The sequence below is a fragment of the Silurus meridionalis genome, chromosome 25 (assembly GCF_014805685.1).
Source record: "Silurus meridionalis isolate SWU-2019-XX chromosome 25, ASM1480568v1, whole genome shotgun sequence".
Classification (NCBI taxonomy): domain Eukaryota; kingdom Metazoa; phylum Chordata; class Actinopteri; order Siluriformes; family Siluridae; genus Silurus; species Silurus meridionalis.
Window position 1 is genome coordinate 6,107,503 of NC_060908.1, and position 17,273 is coordinate 6,124,775.

Below are 17,273 nucleotides of genomic sequence, written 5' to 3' on the forward strand. Positions count from 1 at the left end.
AGGACGGGGTGGTATTCTGAATGCGGTAGTATACTGTAATTTGTCTATAATTTTATAAATTACACTACATAATTTAGCAAAACAAAGCAATTTACAGTACCATGCAGTATAAACTATACAGTATATATGTATTTGGTGACGAGCGCCGGTTCGCGAGTGGAGGGCGGTGCAAACACTGCTACGTTTGCCTGCCAAATGTTGTTGTATCATTATCGCCATCGTAAGATCGAAAAATAGTCATTCGAACCACTGTAACTAAGGGACCATCTGTACTATCATAATAAAGATGACTTTCATTACTCATTAAAAATCAATACATTGAAAATAGTAAAGTAAAAAAAATTGGACAATTACCAAGTTTACAGAATTGTTTATCCTTTTTCGCATTAGTTTACAGTATGGAAGAAACTAATTTTTGTAATTTAAGTTATTTTTCCTGAAAAACCTAAAACCTAAATTTCACCTAAATGGCTCTGACTACAGTTGAATTTAAGTATTATGTAATATAAATATAATTAACAGTATCTATAAGACAGGCATACAATATGTATTTCTATATTATTTACAGAATATTTGCTTAATGACTTCAGAGAAACATTATTCTAATCGATTTAGAAAAGTGATAAGAAAAGCCTTATGCATATTTCTACCTAAAACATGTTTCTGTACTGCATCGAAGAAAAAAAAGGGGGAGAGACTGGAAAAACAGGAGGCTTTATTGTATCTCCGTTAGTAAGCGATTTCTGTTGGTTTCTCTGAATATCCCTGTTGTTTCCTTTCTCGATTCACTGCATGTGGGCGCATGACACTATCCACATAGATCAACCTGATGATGTGGAGCTCATGATCGAGAATTAAAATTCAAGACTCAGGAATACAAACAACTGTAAAAGATAACAAAAGAAAAAGGAAAAACCTTTTTAAAGGTTCCAAAGCTGGATCCTAATGGTAATGTAAAATATCCAGGATTATGCTGAACAGACTTGTATCAATAAAAAAGTGGCTTAGTGTTGATATTACATCATCTGTAACATTTTATATTTTAGCAAGGCCTGCACAGGGTGAGGGATGGAGAGATAAAGAGAGTGAGATGGAGAGAGAGAGAGAGAGAGAGAGAGAGATCGGAAAAGTAATGACAAGAGAAAGGATGAGAGTTGGAGTGACAAAGAGAATTAGTGAAACCAAATGAATAAAAAAGGCAGAAAAGTCAGAGATAAATAAGGGAAGCAAAGCAATCAGAACAATGGGAGGGAGGAAGGGAGGGAGGGAGGGAGGGAGGGAGGAAGGGAGGGAGGGAGGGAGAAAGGGAGGGAGGGTGAAAGAGAACAAGTGATGGATGGAGTGAAAACAGAGAAAGAGAGATAATAAGGAGCAGGCAACCGTTGCCCCGCTGTGAGCCCCCCTCCCTTCTTAACACAGACGGATGAAACCATTGAGGATGATATTGAAGGGGTGTACATTCATGAGATTTCCATTATTACGGCTTATCTCGCATAAGCCTATAATTCATGAAACATTCACAGGCACGTTTTTTTTTTTTTTAGAGAACATAACTATGCTATTAATGACTCTTTAGGTTGTTGCTCCACAAGACAAAGTGTCAGTCAGTTTTCCTCAGGTTACATGGTTGGACTGAACTCAATGAACCCACCGAGTGCGTATATCGCCTGTTCTACAACTCACTTACCCAGCATCCTCCATCTTTTGTAGCACAGGATTTATTACTGTCACTGTGGAGCTATATTTACTTCATGGACAACAGTGTTGTCTAATAAAGTGCAAAGACTAACTGCTCTAATGAATAATAATGCAAATAATTCACACACTTCTTTTCAGTATATATCAAAAATTCTAATCCCACTGTTCAGTGACGCACGAAATGTGTTCAAATAGTTCACTTTAGAACCTATACACAGCTATTGTTTCTCATCAGGATAAAAAATAAAGCCCGATGTAGCACAAAAAACGAGCTACAAGCAAGCTTGATATTGTAAACATAGGCTAGTTTGGGGTTTAACAGCTGTGAGTCAAAACTCACGCATAAAAAAAGAAAGGAAACGTAAGATAGCTTTTTGTGCTCTTTGACAAATTCTTAAGGTTAAAAATCACCTAGAATTTCACATCTGAGGAGAAATAACAGTTCCTGTGTTGTTATACTGTCTTTCCTCATCGAAGTGAATCAGGTATTACACCTACCAGATATGTTGTTAGAAGCTCAATTCTATTCAATTCAGTTTTATTTGCAGAGCGCATTTAACAATGGACAATGTCTCAAAGCAGCTTTACAGAGATAAAGTAAATAAAAAAATAGTAGTTTGTTCCTTATAATTGTAAGTTTGTCCCTAATGAGTGAGCCAGTGGCGACTGTGGCAAGGGAAAACCCTCTGAGATGGCATGAGGAAGAAACCTTAAGAGGAACCAAACTCAAATGGATGGCACCGATTGTCCATTTATTACAGTTCCATCATTCTTAAGATGTGCAGTGAAATCACTATTAGAGGGAAAAGGCCTGAATTTGCATTGATACGTTCATGCATTTTTTTTTTTTTCAGGACATCACTTTACCTTTGACTTTTCCAGAATCCTGATTACAAGAATCTTTCTAATTCCTGTTCTAGTTTAAAAATAATAATAATAATAATAATAATAATAACAAGCTAAAATAGAAGTGCCTGTCAAAGGTTTGGAAACACTTTTATAATTTTTTGAGACACATGCATATTCCTTTTTATATATATTCATTTATATTTATATTTAATTATATGCAACAAACTAGGTAAAAGGCAAAAACACACAAGAATTGTAAATTACGCAGTGAATTACAGGAAAAAAGTTCTGTGGAAAGATGAGTCCATATTTAAAATTTTTGGCGCAAACAAAACTTTTATGCAAGGCAAATAACAGGAGAGATGTTACCAGACTGCCTCGTCCCCACAGTCATACATGGAAGTGGAAGCTTAATGGTTTGGGATTGTTTTGGAGCAGGGAAGGATGAAGATTAACTCTGGTTGAAAAGAATACTGAACCAACATGGCTACCATTATGTAATTCAACACCATTCAATTCTGTCTGGACTGCGGCTCATTAAAACCAACTTCGCCGTACAACAATTAAATGACGCTGAGGAATATGTCCAAGCGTTATTTAGAGAGCAAACAGTCAACAGTATCATGGAATGGCGGGACCTCAGTCCTATTGAATTGCTCTGGGATGAATTGGATCACAAGGTCAGAAAGAAATATCCAACTAATGAAGAATTCCCTTGGCAAGTTTTACAAGAGGCATGGCAAAGTATTTCAGTATTTCGGAGAAAGAAACTGTCCGAATGCCAAGAGTCTGTTAAGCTGTTATTCATGCTGAGGGATAATTTTTTTGTGAAAATTAAACTATACATTTATATATTCGTTTGGTCAAAATACATTTAAATTATTTTAATAAATTGCCAAATTTTCTTGCATACAAACAAAAGGAACATGCATGTGTCTCTCGAAAACGTTAAAAGACTGGGTGTTTTCAAACTTTTGACAGACATGTCATGAAGCAACAAAATGCAGATAAATCCAATTTGACACATTTGGTTTTTTTTACACTAGCAACTCAAGACAAACAAGTGTGCGAATTGTTATACATTCCCCAATCTCTCAAAGCAAAAAGAAACCTCCTGAAGCACGAAACTGCTCTTTGTAATAGTAGCTGAGCGTTTACTTTTAAAAGGATTTTAACAGCGTATCTGAGGAAAATATTTGTTCTTGGATTTGTTTTTGCTGACAGTCAGCTTGTTGCAAAACTGTTTGCAAAACAGTTCAGTGCTAGCTAGTTAAATCGTTATCACCGTGACTAGCTAAATGCTCAGTGGCTATCGATTTAGCTGCCTAGCAACAGTGTTTTTACACCTTATCTTTTGATTTAATTCATCTTTCTTTATTGAATATGAAAATACAACAAAGGAATACTTCAAGAAATGTGGGGTTTATACTGATGTGTGTGTGTGTGTGTGTGTGTGTGTGTGTGTGTGTGTGTGTGTGCGCTGGGGACAAACAGAAATATGGGTCTTCAGAGTGTATGAGTGCAGTCATGGGTATTGCTTAAATACATTGTTACTCAGCAGTTTCATGCCTGGGTTCTTACACTGATAAAAGCATGAAGGCATAAATAAGAAGATTTGTGATTTAACAAGTCAGCATGATTCCAAGAAAAAAATATACGATAGCCTAAAAGTAGCTTTAAGCTAGTTAGTCTAGAGACTAGTTTTAAACAACAACCGGCTGCGAACAAACATCTGAAACGCTTCATAATAAAAGCAGAGACTGAATAAATAGAGAGGGGCATAAAAAATGAATGCAAAACAGATGCAAAAAATATATCAGATGTCGTTTCCATTAAACGTCAAGCTGTTTCAAAGAACACTGAGGCCTGTTGGGCTTCATTTGCAAATCGGTGACAAATCAGAGTTTTTGGTGACACTGAGGTTGTACGCTGAAAATTTTATGGTTAGAGAGAAGAACAGGAACAGAGACAGAAACACACAAATGAACAAAACTGATGGAGAAATAATGAGGCAGGTTACAAGAGAGAATACGTACACTTCGTGTGTGAGTGTGTGTGAGTGTGTGCATACTTGTAAAGCAGCTGCTTTATTACGCTCCACTTTAAAGCCTGAATGATGAGAAAATAAAAACTGCACTTGGCTTATTGCCTGAGCTACAAAATAGAAAAGGATAAAGAAATGAGAGAAAAAAAGAGGCATGTGTGGAGATTCCATGGTGACGAGCTCAAAGCAGCTTCCAAAGTGACCACAGGACTGAAAGCTTTCGGTCAATGGATTTGCGCATAAATGATAAAATAGGTATAAAGTATTTTGTTTCTTTAAATCATCCCTTCATCACCTTTCGCTCAGTTTTTTCCTCAGCAGAGGGGAATCCTCTATCATTATGTCATTAAATTTGGTCGATTATAAGCAATAAATCATAGCACATTGAGTCGAATTAGAGCTCTAATTACATCTCAGCTTCAGAATTATTGGCACCCTTCCTAAAAATGCAGAGCTTCATATTAAATCACTCAGAATTATCTTTTTATAATAGTAAGGCTCATCGAATGTTATTTCCAAGAAAACTGAATCGTGCAATATTAAAACTTAATTTTTATATCAAATGATTCAATATTAAAACTGATCATTTTCAATGCACCCTGATTATTATTTTTTTTTATAATTTTTCTTCAAAAGGTTGAGGCTAAAGAGGTTGCATATACTTAAAAGACTGATCCTTTAAAAAAATTATAATAAGTAACATTTTGAAACAGTGGTCCTTTTAAAACTGCTCTTTAGGGCTGGAAAAACATTTCTGGGTGAAAACACTAACTTTAACAAATATTATCTATTACTAAAATTATATTATATATCTTTGTGTGGAAACTTGCATCATATTATGTCATCTTTATAAAACTAGCCCATCTCTATAAAATCATTTTAGCCCATTAATATGAAGGGTGCCAATAATTATGTTATGGCCTAGAGGTTAGAAACCTATGATTTATGCTCTTGGCCAATCTATGTGTATGGGTCTTTTATCTTATGTAGACTATGGCCTGCTGTATAAGTATTAATGCTTGATTATGTAACAGGTGCTTTCCTCTTAAACACTACACATAATATTAACCACACTGCTGTTGACTAAATCCTGAATGTCAGAATTATCTTTTATCTTTTGTGCATGAACTTATAACCTCAGTAATGTGTTCATGGAAACAATAAAAGAACTCGGGGACTTACCCATTTTTGTACTTATGTCTATCCATGTTAAGCCATGACTTACAGGTTATGAAGTCTGACTGAGCTTTGAAATTGTTTAACCAGAATCTGGCACTGTGAGAAAGAGGCCTTTATGGAGCTCTCTGGTTAGAGCTTAACTAACAGAGTAATAATGGGGCAATTTGAAGAACTATCCCAAGGTCTTAGGTGCATTTTTTCCTCCTGAGACACACACACACCAACAAACACATGCACACTGTATTTACATATAGACACATGCTTTCTTCTCACTTCACCAGTGTTGCCAAGGTCAGCGGAATGTTCCGGTTTAATGATTGCAGAGAGATACATGAGGGCCATGATCTGAGCAGGTTTCATGCTGACTGGGCCTGCATAATCCCAAGCACATGGCCAAAGCAACTTGCAATTTAAAAGTCCATAAGTGTTACCCAACCAGCCTGAACAACCTGGAGCAAATTTGCAGAGAAGAACACAAAGAAGGGGCACACTGAGATTTTAGTTTCGATTTGATTGTCTGAGACAAATTTTGAAAATGCTAAAAGAGTCCTTTAATCCTAGGCTAAAATATGCAGCCGATAATAGTGTTGCCCAGGTTCGATCCCCGGTCAGGGAACCAACCCCAGCCATTAGGGTTGCACAAGCCAGTGCACTCTTAGTGCCGGTCCCAAGCCCGGATAAATGGGGAGGGTTGCATTAGGAAGGGAATCCAGCGTAAAATTGTAGAATTCAAGGGTTATATTTATATTAAGTTTGTAATCTTGCGTACCAGTGTAGATTTATTCATTACTAGAGACTCAAAGCACTTTTGTACGTCGCTCTGGATAAGGGCGTCTGATAAATGCCGCAAATGTAAATGTAAAAGTAAAAAACGTGCCAAATCAAACATGCGGATGATCTGCTGTGGCGACCCCTAATGGGAGAAGCCAAAAGAAAGTTGATTAATAGTGTTGCGATAATTTTTTCCTTGAAATTCTTCCAGTGTCAGAAGGTTTCAGACACTTTCCTGCAATGTGACTTCTCCTGTGATGACTGTCAAAGAAAGAAACAACATGAGCGCCAAACCTGATAATTCAATTAGCACAACAACTTCAAAATACCTCAGAGAAAATGTCGAAAACAAGTCGTGTGGACAGCATAGCAAGAAGAGATGGAAGGAAAGGAGCATTTGTATGATGTTTTTATTATCGAGGCATGTCATGAACTTTAATGCTACAGATTGTTTGTGTTTGCAGCTAGCTGCCATTAGTGAGAGAATGCGGGTCTGAATGTGTCATGGATTGATGACAAAACTTCGGATGAGTCAGTTTTCTTGTGTTTGACAGTCGTACACTCTGACATTGTGAAAACTGAGATCCTACTGTGTGACATGGGGATTACATTCATACAGTCTGACCAGCAACAATTGCAAAGGACTATTAAAAATTACACAGTGTGCTCCCGACATTGATGCGTGGGGGTTGATGACTTATGCAAGCAAAGATACTTCAGTCTTTTGTTTTTTACCAAAATATTTCCCAACAAAAACAAAAACAATGTCACCTACAATAATATATATATTGATTTAGGTTCCAGTGTTTTATAAGTAACATGAGAGACATGTTCCCTGCTAGAATAAACCTAAAGTGAACAACAGCCAGCTGTGGCTTCTCTTGATTTGCTCTCTAAAGCTTCATTGGTCGGCTTCATAGCACAATGTAAGGACTTTTGGAGAACTGAAGGATATGGACTATTGGTCAAAGGGCAGTGGGGAGTGGTGGTTCAGTGCTTAAGGCTCTGGGTTACTGATCATATGGTCAGGGGTTTAAGCCCCAGCACTGCCAAACTGCCACTGTTAGGCCCTTGAGCAAGGCACTTAACCCTATCTGCTCCAGATGCACCCAACCATGGCTGACCCTGCGCTCTGACCCCAGCAACCTAAACATCGCTGAGATATTTGAAGAAATGTAAATTTCCTCCGTGGGATCAATAAAGTATTTTAAATAAATAACTAGAATGTGACATTTCCTGAAGAAAATGTGAGTGGTGATAGTCGGTGAAAAACTGGCCACCGGGTGTGCGTTGTCTTTAGGCCCGGCCGTGCTGTTTTTAGTGCCGACTGCGAGACACAATCATACTTCGGGAGACGAGCGTTTCGATAGCTTGCATGCTATTATTGCCCTCTGTTTCCCAGAGGCGGGGCTAGTGACATTACATGACATTATCACATACCCTGGGTTCGACTCCCCTCGCCGTGCTGTGTGTTTAGACGTGTCACACACCAGTGTCCCCGTACTTTTGTCGTTTTGCCTTTTTGCATGTTTCCACCCACATGACATCACACGATGTCATGCGGCGTCGATATGGCACTCCGACGGTAATTCCCCAGACTGTGCCAAATGGTTTGTGGTGTCACATATCCGGGTTGACCCGTGTTTAACGATGCGGTAAGGTAATAGTTTTGCATGGTGGGCATGGCCTATGATGTCATGTGACGTCATCGGTACAGCTGGGGTTCAACTCCCTAACTGTGCCGAGTGTTTGGACATATAACATGGCCATTTCTGAGCACCTTCGTTTCTTTGCCTATTTGGGCTAATTGTGGGGGTGTGGCTTGAAGCTATATTACCCACAGTGCAACTCCCTATGCTGGGCTTGTCCATTGATATATCACGTCTCCCTTTCTGTATTTTTGTGACCCACCCACTTTGTTGCCCCCACCCCCCTTCCCCCATTGAGTGTGGGATAAGAGCATGTCCCATAATGCATTTCCTGCCCCACCGGGCTGTTTGGTTTGATAAAATGGCATGCCTGGGGTCTGGGAGCTTTGCCCCAGCTCATTCACTCTATGTGTGTCAATGTATATGAATCCTATGTTTCCCCATTTAATTCAATGGGGGTGATTAATTGCCCCTTTCCCATTGATACTGGGATTTTTTATATTTGTGGGGTGTATGGGCACGATCTGCTTTCCACCCTGGATGAGTGGACATGTATGGACTTGTGGAACGATTGTGGGCCGAACAGTGTGGTGTGTTGCCGAATGGGTCTGAGGTTTGAGGGGCAGATGGTTGCGACCCACTCTGCACCCCCTACGAGTGGATATGCCATATGTGCATGTCAGATGCTCAACGGCCAAGCTGTGACACACAAGTTTAATTCCCCATTCATTTTCTATGCTTTGCAAGCACCACTAAAAATAAAGAAAGCTTGTGGAAGCCTTTGTAAACAATCACTCATTTTATTTTAGGTTAAAACATGTTTGTTACTTTTTGAATTGTACTGCTTTAAGACTTCTGCTTAAAGCAGAGGTCTAATGGCATAGGACAGTTTCCATCCACAGAGTAAGAATGCATGGCCAAGAGCCACATCTGGGCACCATGTAATTAGAGTTTATCAGTGAAGTGATGTCTGATCATGGTGCTGGGTTACATAGCGGTGCAGGTCACTCCAATCTCAGCATGCGCTAAAAGGAAGCTAGAGGAGTTCACTGGTGGATACGGCTGCTTAAATGATACTGATATGAGACTGGTTTTGTTCTTTTGATTAACTTTAAGCTTCCCAGAGCAGTGGAAAAACCTTAGTTGAACTCACCCTGAAGCACTAAACATAGACCACAATTTAATTTCTGCACCCTGTATCGTCTGACAACGCAATGTGAGAAGACAGAACAGAATTAAGGTTCCGAAAGGAAGCTGTCTTACAAATTTTGTATCAAATCAGCACAAATGTTCTAACTTGCTCCTCATTTGGTATTTATCATGGAAACATGGATCTGATTACTAAAGGAAAGGAAGAAGTAGACAGAATATCTAATAGGCACCAATAAACAAACGTGAATGGTGATAGAACGTATTAAACATAACGCAAAAGTGAAAAAGTCCTGGTCTAGAAATCCAACACAGGTTTCAAGCACACTTCAAGTTTCAACTTCCAAACTCTGCTAATTAAGTCCAAAATGATTATAATGTCTTTAAGGTGAAAAAATGTGCTTTAGTCCAGTCCTACAGGAACCATAACTATACCATTATACAATATTTTATTTGCACTGCGGAACTAGTGGCGCAGAGGAAACCGAATATGGAGAGTTATTGGTTTGAATCCCAGTTTAAGCACCAAGAGATGCTGACTTAGTATAAGAATTCTTGGCATCCTACCTTGGCTCTGATAACACAATGCTGCAGCTGAAGTCCCAAATGGTGTTTTTTTTCACTTGATAGTAAACAGATAGTGTTTTTTAGGTGTCCTACTATTCATTCCGGTGGTAAATTATAGATACCATGCACAGTTAAAGAATCCGAGGTCAGTAATAAAAGCCTAAAGTAAAAAAAGAGATACTGAGACCAGCTACAGTGACAGGGTCAGGCAAGTGTGACAACTTCAAAGAACTTGGCTCTTCATCACAGTGACTCACTTTCCAGGGTGAATAAGTCTGCAACCTGGTGGCAATCTTTCAACCTCCTGCAGTGATGCCATCCTGCATTTGTATAAGAATTCTTGTATAAGAATTTGTATAAGAATTCTTGGCATCCTACCTTGGCTCTGATAACACAATGCTGCAGCTGAAGTCCCAAATGGTGTTTTTTTTCACTTGATAGTAAACAGATAGTGTTTTTTAGGTGTCCTACTATTCATTCCGGTGGTAAATTATAGATACCATGCACAGTTAAAGAATCCGAGGTCAGTAATAAAAGCCTAAAGTAAAAAAAGAGATACTGAGACCAGCTACAGTGACAGGGTCAGGCAAGTGTGACAACTTCAAAGAACTTGGCTCTTCATCACAGTGACTCACTTTCCAGGGTGAATAAGTCTGCAACCTGGTGGCAATCTTTCAACCTCCTGCAGTGATGCCATCCTGCATTTGGCAGACTGGTGGACTATTTTGAACAGGCGTGCCCATATTACAGACAAGAACCATTCGAGATAACCATGCAAGCCTCAAGCATGGCAATGTTCTCCTAGAGCTTTAAGCATGACTTGCCCCACCATCCTAGGGAAGGTGTAGTGGCTTAGATGTTGGACTTATGATCCAAAGGTTGTAAGATCAAATCCTACCCCCACTAAGTTGCCACTGCTGGGCCCTTGAGCAATTCCCTAAACCCCTTAACTGCTCAATTGTATGAATGAGAATAGTAAGTCACTCTAGATAAGGGTGTCTGCCAAATGCCATAAATGTAAATCCTTCCAGACACAAGCAAGATGTGTGTAAATACTCCTGGTGATAGAACAAAATTCCCAAAATACAAAATTCAATCTTTCTGAACAGCTGGGATTTTGACAATGATAACTAAAGACCTGTAATGAGCACCAATTAAATTTTTTTAAATACCAGGATGTTTTTTGCCTCACCTACTCCTCTCCAAACACCATTATTAGTATTCTTAGATAGTATTCTTAGGATTTCCAAGATCCTGACCTGTTTTTTTTTACTAGCATGAGGAAATGCTGTTGATGGAAACTACAAAATAAGATGTGCTCCAGGGCCGGGATCCCACGGGACCCACGAGATAGGGGTGGATTGTATTTTCATGTGGGTGTGAGCAGGCAATCAGATATGAAGCATTGCTAAGACTAAGAAAGGCTACGTTCATTAATATGGGTGCGGTGCGCATTTGCCACCTTCGTTCATTCATCTTTTGGAGTAGCTTCTTTCCGGTCACGGACTTGCTAGCAATAACGAAATTATGTTTCAATTCATTTGAAAACTCTGCAGAAAGAAACGTATAAGAACACTGCTTGTCCAAAATGGTAGTATACAGCTTTTACATTTTACCTTTACTCACCTAACCTCATTCATATAACACACAGATACACTGTACTGGGGCTCATTACTGTTTAACAGCCTTGTTCACCACAAATGAGAGAAGCAAAATATATTTTATGAGCCCCACAACTACAGCAGTACAATCACAGATCACCTGATGCAGACATGAGCTATACGGCTTCATGATGTGCCTGAGTGACATCACACATGTCTGGCACCTACTGTTCCTTCCTACTATTGCTTATAATGTACTGACTGAGTTTTATAAGTGGGCACAGATACTATGCACCAAAATACATTCAAATTGCAAATGTATTTACATATTCATTGGTCCAGAGATCCAACTACATCTACATCGGATCACAGTGAGTGACATGATCTAAAGGGAGGAATACAGAACAGTCTTTACACTTTTATTCATAGTTCCATGGTACATAAGTCTTATTCCTAGTTCCTGCCACAGTCCTGCCCTAATTCAACTAAGCAGGGAATTAGCAAACCTTAGCATGTCTAGGAAAACTGACCTTTTGTTTTAAATTCTCTCGAGGACAAACCAAAGATTCTTTAAATGTTTTGCAGATATGAACCCCTTAAATTGTCAAAGAAATGTCATGAACCCCCTTTTGAACATAATCTCATCAGTCCATTTACAAACTATATTAATCTTAGCTTTGTTATGTAAAAATGATTGTTTTGTTTGTTTTTTTTTTCCAGCCTGAGAGTTTTATAATTCCTGAAATTTCAACCATCAACCTTTTTCACCAGCCTATACAAGAAAATAAAAGAATGCACGCACACAGCAGAGCGGTCTTGAAATCATGCCATGTTGCACCCCTTTACACTTATTAACCATTTACCATCCCGGAAAGAAATCTTCAAACCACAGACCCTATAGTCCATAAGTGGAAAGAGATTTTCAAGCAAACATGTTCAAATGTGACAAACTATATGATTGACTTTATGAACATTGTGTGGATATTAGTGTTTTTTTCTTTTGGTCTCTGTCTACTAAAAGGATATGCCTAAATTAAGGAGGTCATTAACTCTTTTAACAAAATTGTACCCACTCTAGCCGATATTCACTTTTGGAAAACCTATATTACATTTTATTATGAATTAAACACGGGAGGAAATAATGGAATGATAACAGGTGAAAGTGATAGCCCTAAAGTTCATCATTGTTAAATTACACCAATATTTTATTTGTCTTATTTAAAGTATTGTACCAAAGCTAACCATTTCAACTGACAAAGAATTGGACGGTCAACATATTTAATCCTGTTATAATTACATTTAATTTTGTGGAGCATCGTGAAAACATCTCCATTAAACAAATCTTCAACATAACAAATACCCATGCTTGTTAAAAACCTCTACATAGAACAGCTACCATACAGATGGCAAACAATATCATTAGACATTTTCACTGCAATCACATTCACCTGGTGGATTATAGCATCATCTGCTCTTCTAACCAAGTAAAGCTTGCAATTGACCAGGATTTGCAATCCTCAGTTAAACGAATGGCTTCTGAACTCATCAAACTACAGGGAAAATGCTAAAAGGTGACAATAGTTTCCAAATCATAGTATGAGTCAAGTTAAGTTTATTTCTATAGCGCTTTTCACAACAGACATTGTCTCAAAGCAGCTTTAAAGAATTTAAGAGTTAAGGTGAACGATGTGTATTTATCCCTGATGAGCAGCCATGGCTACTGTGGCAAGGAAAAACTTCCTTAGATGTTATGAGGAAGAAACCTTGAGAGGAACCAGACTCAAAAGGGGAACCCATCCTCATTTGAGCGACATCAAGACTGTGATCATAAATCTCAAAACAATACAGAACACTAGAGAGTGAGAACTAACATGAGCACCGGAATGTAAGATTATGAGTAATGATCTTTCTACAATCTTTTACAGTCATTTGTGGTTATGACACTGCAGGAAGACTGAGTACCACTTGTCAAGTCAAGTTTATTTCTATAGCGCCTTTTACAACAGACATTGTCTCAAAGCAGCTTTACAGAAATCAACAGTTAAGGTGAATGGTGTGCATTTATCCCTGATGAGCAGCCGTGGTGACTGTGGCAAGGAAAAACTCCCTTAGATCTTATGTGGAAGAAAGGCAGACTGAAAAGGGGAACCCATCCTCATTTGGGTGACATCAAGAGTTTGATCATAAATCTTTCAACAATACAGAACACTGGAGAATGAGAACTAACATGAGCACTAAAGTGTGTGATTAAAAGTAATGTTCTTTCTACAGTCTTATACAATCATTATGGTTATAAAAGTAGGAGCTACTAAGCAACTCAAATAGCGTAACATTTGCGATCATCACAGATGGCATTTGTCAGTGTTCTCTATTCCTATTCTCACCTGTTGTTCACATTTCACATTTCCAATGATGATCACTTGTGTAAAGATCAAGGGAAGGTCCCATGCACAATTCTGGAGCAGTCAATGATTGACAAAGCAGTAAGATTAGAAGGTAAGTGAGGAAGTGGCCATGAGGGAAGACTTATGGTTATACAATGCACAAAGCATGTCTTTGTGACTATTGATAAATTAAGGTGAGGCACAAATAAGGAGTGCTCGATAACAAGAAAGTGGACTAAAGTTCACATTTAAGCCCACTTCCGAATCCCTTTTGTGGGTTTAGAATGCTCTGAAAGAGAAACCTTGAATGATTTGGACATGAACTGGTGGCCGATTCAGCCAACAAGTGTGAAAGTCACCTGTGTGATGAGGTATGATGCTGACTACAAAATGATTTTCTAATAAGCACATACTCTGAAGTGTTTCACTTTTCGCTATCCCATGGAAATATTATAATAAAAATGTTTTTTCAATGAATTGACATACGTCATACTTTGTACTGATATACGTTTAGCGTTGTGTGAAGTATATCAGAGCTATAAACAGTAATTTCCAAACTATCCTCTCTATATTGAAGAAGAAAAAAAAATCATAGCTTGTCATGTTTCCAAAAAAACGCAATGTCTTGTAGTGAATAACCTAGAATAAATGTTACAAAGGGAGTCCTTAAAAACACAAAATAAACATTCTCCTGACAGAAAACTTTACCTCACAAATAATTACACACTTTTTTATATGTACAGTACCAGTCAAAAGTTTGGACAAACCTTCTTCTTTAATGGTTTTTCTTTATTTTTTATTATTTTCAACATTGTACATTAATAAAGAAGAACCTTTACACAATGAAACAACATAAATGTTTTAGATTTAGTTAAAATTTAAGCCACACTCAACCAACATGGCTACCACAGCATTTTGCAGTGACCGTGCCATCCCATGTTGCTTTCCAACTGGATAATGACCCCAAAATCCCTTTTTCAAGAAGGAGAGTGATGGAGTCCTGCATCAGATGACCTGACGGCTACAATCACCCAATCTAAATCCATTTAGACCGAAGGAAAAGCAGCCAACAAGCACTCAACACCTCTGAGAACTCCGAAAAACATTCCTCGATGAGGCTGACTGATATTATGCTAAGAGTGTGCGGTTTTTCAAACACGGCTTCAAAAAACATATTCTGGGTTACACTTTTTGTTTACTACATAATTGAATATTATCTGTTCATAATTTGGATGTTTTCGGTACAATGTAGAATGTTAAATATAATATAAAAATGACGAAGAAACATTAAGGAAAAAGGTGTGTCTCAACTTTTGACTGGTAAATCTTAATGCCAAGCATCTTTCATTCAAATCCCTGTGGTAACATTTACTATAGAAACGATCACATACTGCAATGACGCCGGAAGTACTGTTACAGAAAATGAATCGAGCTCTTCTAGCCAATCAGAAGCGAGCAATGCAGTTTATCCTGTTACACTGTATTTCACACAAGTTTACCCCGAGTGTTGTATACTATACAGGAAGCAGGAAACGACTACAACACGTTTTTACGATTTTCTTTTCTTTTCTTATCTTTTTTTTTTTCCGGATGGGTTGATTTGATGGTGAAGTAGGCGTGGTTAACAAAGGAACGATCTAATGGTGTCATTGTTCTTAACAAATAATACATAATTACTTGTCGATATTATAACAGAGGATGTGTAGGGTGCAGTGTGACATCAAGAAGGGTAATGAAGTTGAAAAAAACCCTGCAAACCCTGGAGGACCTTAAATCAGTGAATTGGCGCGTGCCTGTGAATTGGGGTGGGGGGTGTTGGGGGGCTGCAGAGTAAAGGACCAAGTAGGCAAAGCATCTAATAAATGATAGTAATTATTACAAAATGACATTTTTTAATGAAAAAAAAAATTGAGCCGCAGTCACCTCTATTTTATCGACGCTGCGCGCGCACCCGACCACCTTCATGCCGTGCTGGACGAGAGCGCGCGCGACCGCCGCTCCGATCCCGACCGAGGCACCGGTCACGAGCGCCACTCTGCCTTTCCAACGCTCCATCGGAGGACGGAGCCGCGCGGGGGTGGATTTCTCCAGATCACCGGTAGAGTGTCTCGTGCAGCCGCGTTATCCAAGCAGATCGCGCGTGTCCCGGTAAACCTAGTGGATCAAAAAACAAGAGTCGCGATCTCTCTCTCTCTCTCTCTCTGTATCTATCACTTGATCTCCCTCGATCTCTGTCTCTCTCACCCTCACACTTCGTATCTCTTTTAGACGCGCTGATAAGAACGCCCCAATCCCCGTGCTCAGGATTAAATATTATACACCAAGGCAAAAAAAAAAAAAAGAGTCAAGACTTGGGTTGGTGTCACCGCCCGCACCTTTTTTTCCCCCGACTCGACAATCTAGAAAAACTGGAAATGCTGCAACATTTCCAATTTTGATATATATATATATATATATATATATATATATATATATATATATATATATATATATATATATTTAGAATAAATAAATAGCTGCTACATTAAAGAGTAGATAGATAATTATTAATGTGATTGGGTACAGGGCGCCATCTAGAGGCTGGGTAAGATTCTGTAAAAAGAAATGGGTTGTAGTTTGTATGCAAACTTTTTGGGCAAAAGTATGTGGACGCCCGGGCATCACACCCTATGAATTAACACGTGGAATTATATACATAACAAAAAAGTGTGAAACAACTGAAAATATGTCATATTGTAGGTTCTTCAAAGTAGCCAACTTTTGCTTAGATTACTGCTTTGCACACTCTTGGCATTCTCTTGATGCCTACTTTGAAGAACCTACAATGACATTTTCAGTTCACTTTTTTGTTATGTATATAATTCCACGTGTTAATTCATAGTTTTGATGCCTTCAGTGTGAATCTACAATTTTCATAGTCATGAAAATAAAGAAAACTCTTTGAATGAGCAGGTGTGTCCAAACTTTTGGTCTGTACTGTATATATATAATAAAAGCTGTAGATTAATTTACTATACCAGCTGCATGGTTTATATTAACACACACCTAATCTTATCAGTATTTATAACCAGTTTATATAGTACAAATTTGTAATCACAATATATAAATATATACAAAGTATGACACACCACTGTCTTTAATTTTTCTATAAACAAAATGCCCTGTTTTTAATTGGCTGAAGTAGAAATTCATAAGCTACTATGCAAGATACTACTTCAACAAAAAGCCAAACATTAGGTCTGGGCTGATGGACAACTTTGGTCAGAAATATTGTGGAAAATATTATTTTAAAACTAAGGCTCAAACAATTCCTTAAATAACTCAGACTTAAAGCATTGAGGCAAATACTCGCTGGACCATTATTACTGACGCACCACCAGCT

The 17,273-nt window shown here is 38.3% G+C and overlaps 1 protein-coding gene across 1 annotated transcript in view; it reads right to left on the minus strand.

Annotated features, from left to right (window-relative positions):
* The window catches only part of dhrs11a (dehydrogenase/reductase 11a), a 33,438-nt gene extending 17,235 nt beyond the window's left edge, over positions 1–16,203 (minus strand). The window contains exons 1-2 of the mRNA XM_046839848.1: positions 16,136–16,203; positions 15,815–16,045 (exon numbers count right to left, since the gene is read on the minus strand). Coding sequence (XP_046695804.1) covers positions 15,815–15,946 — 132 coding nt within the window. The 5' untranslated portion in view covers positions 15,947–16,045; positions 16,136–16,203. The remainder of the gene's footprint in view (positions 1–15,814; positions 16,046–16,135) is intronic.
* Positions 16,204–17,273: the final 1,070 nt, after the last annotated feature.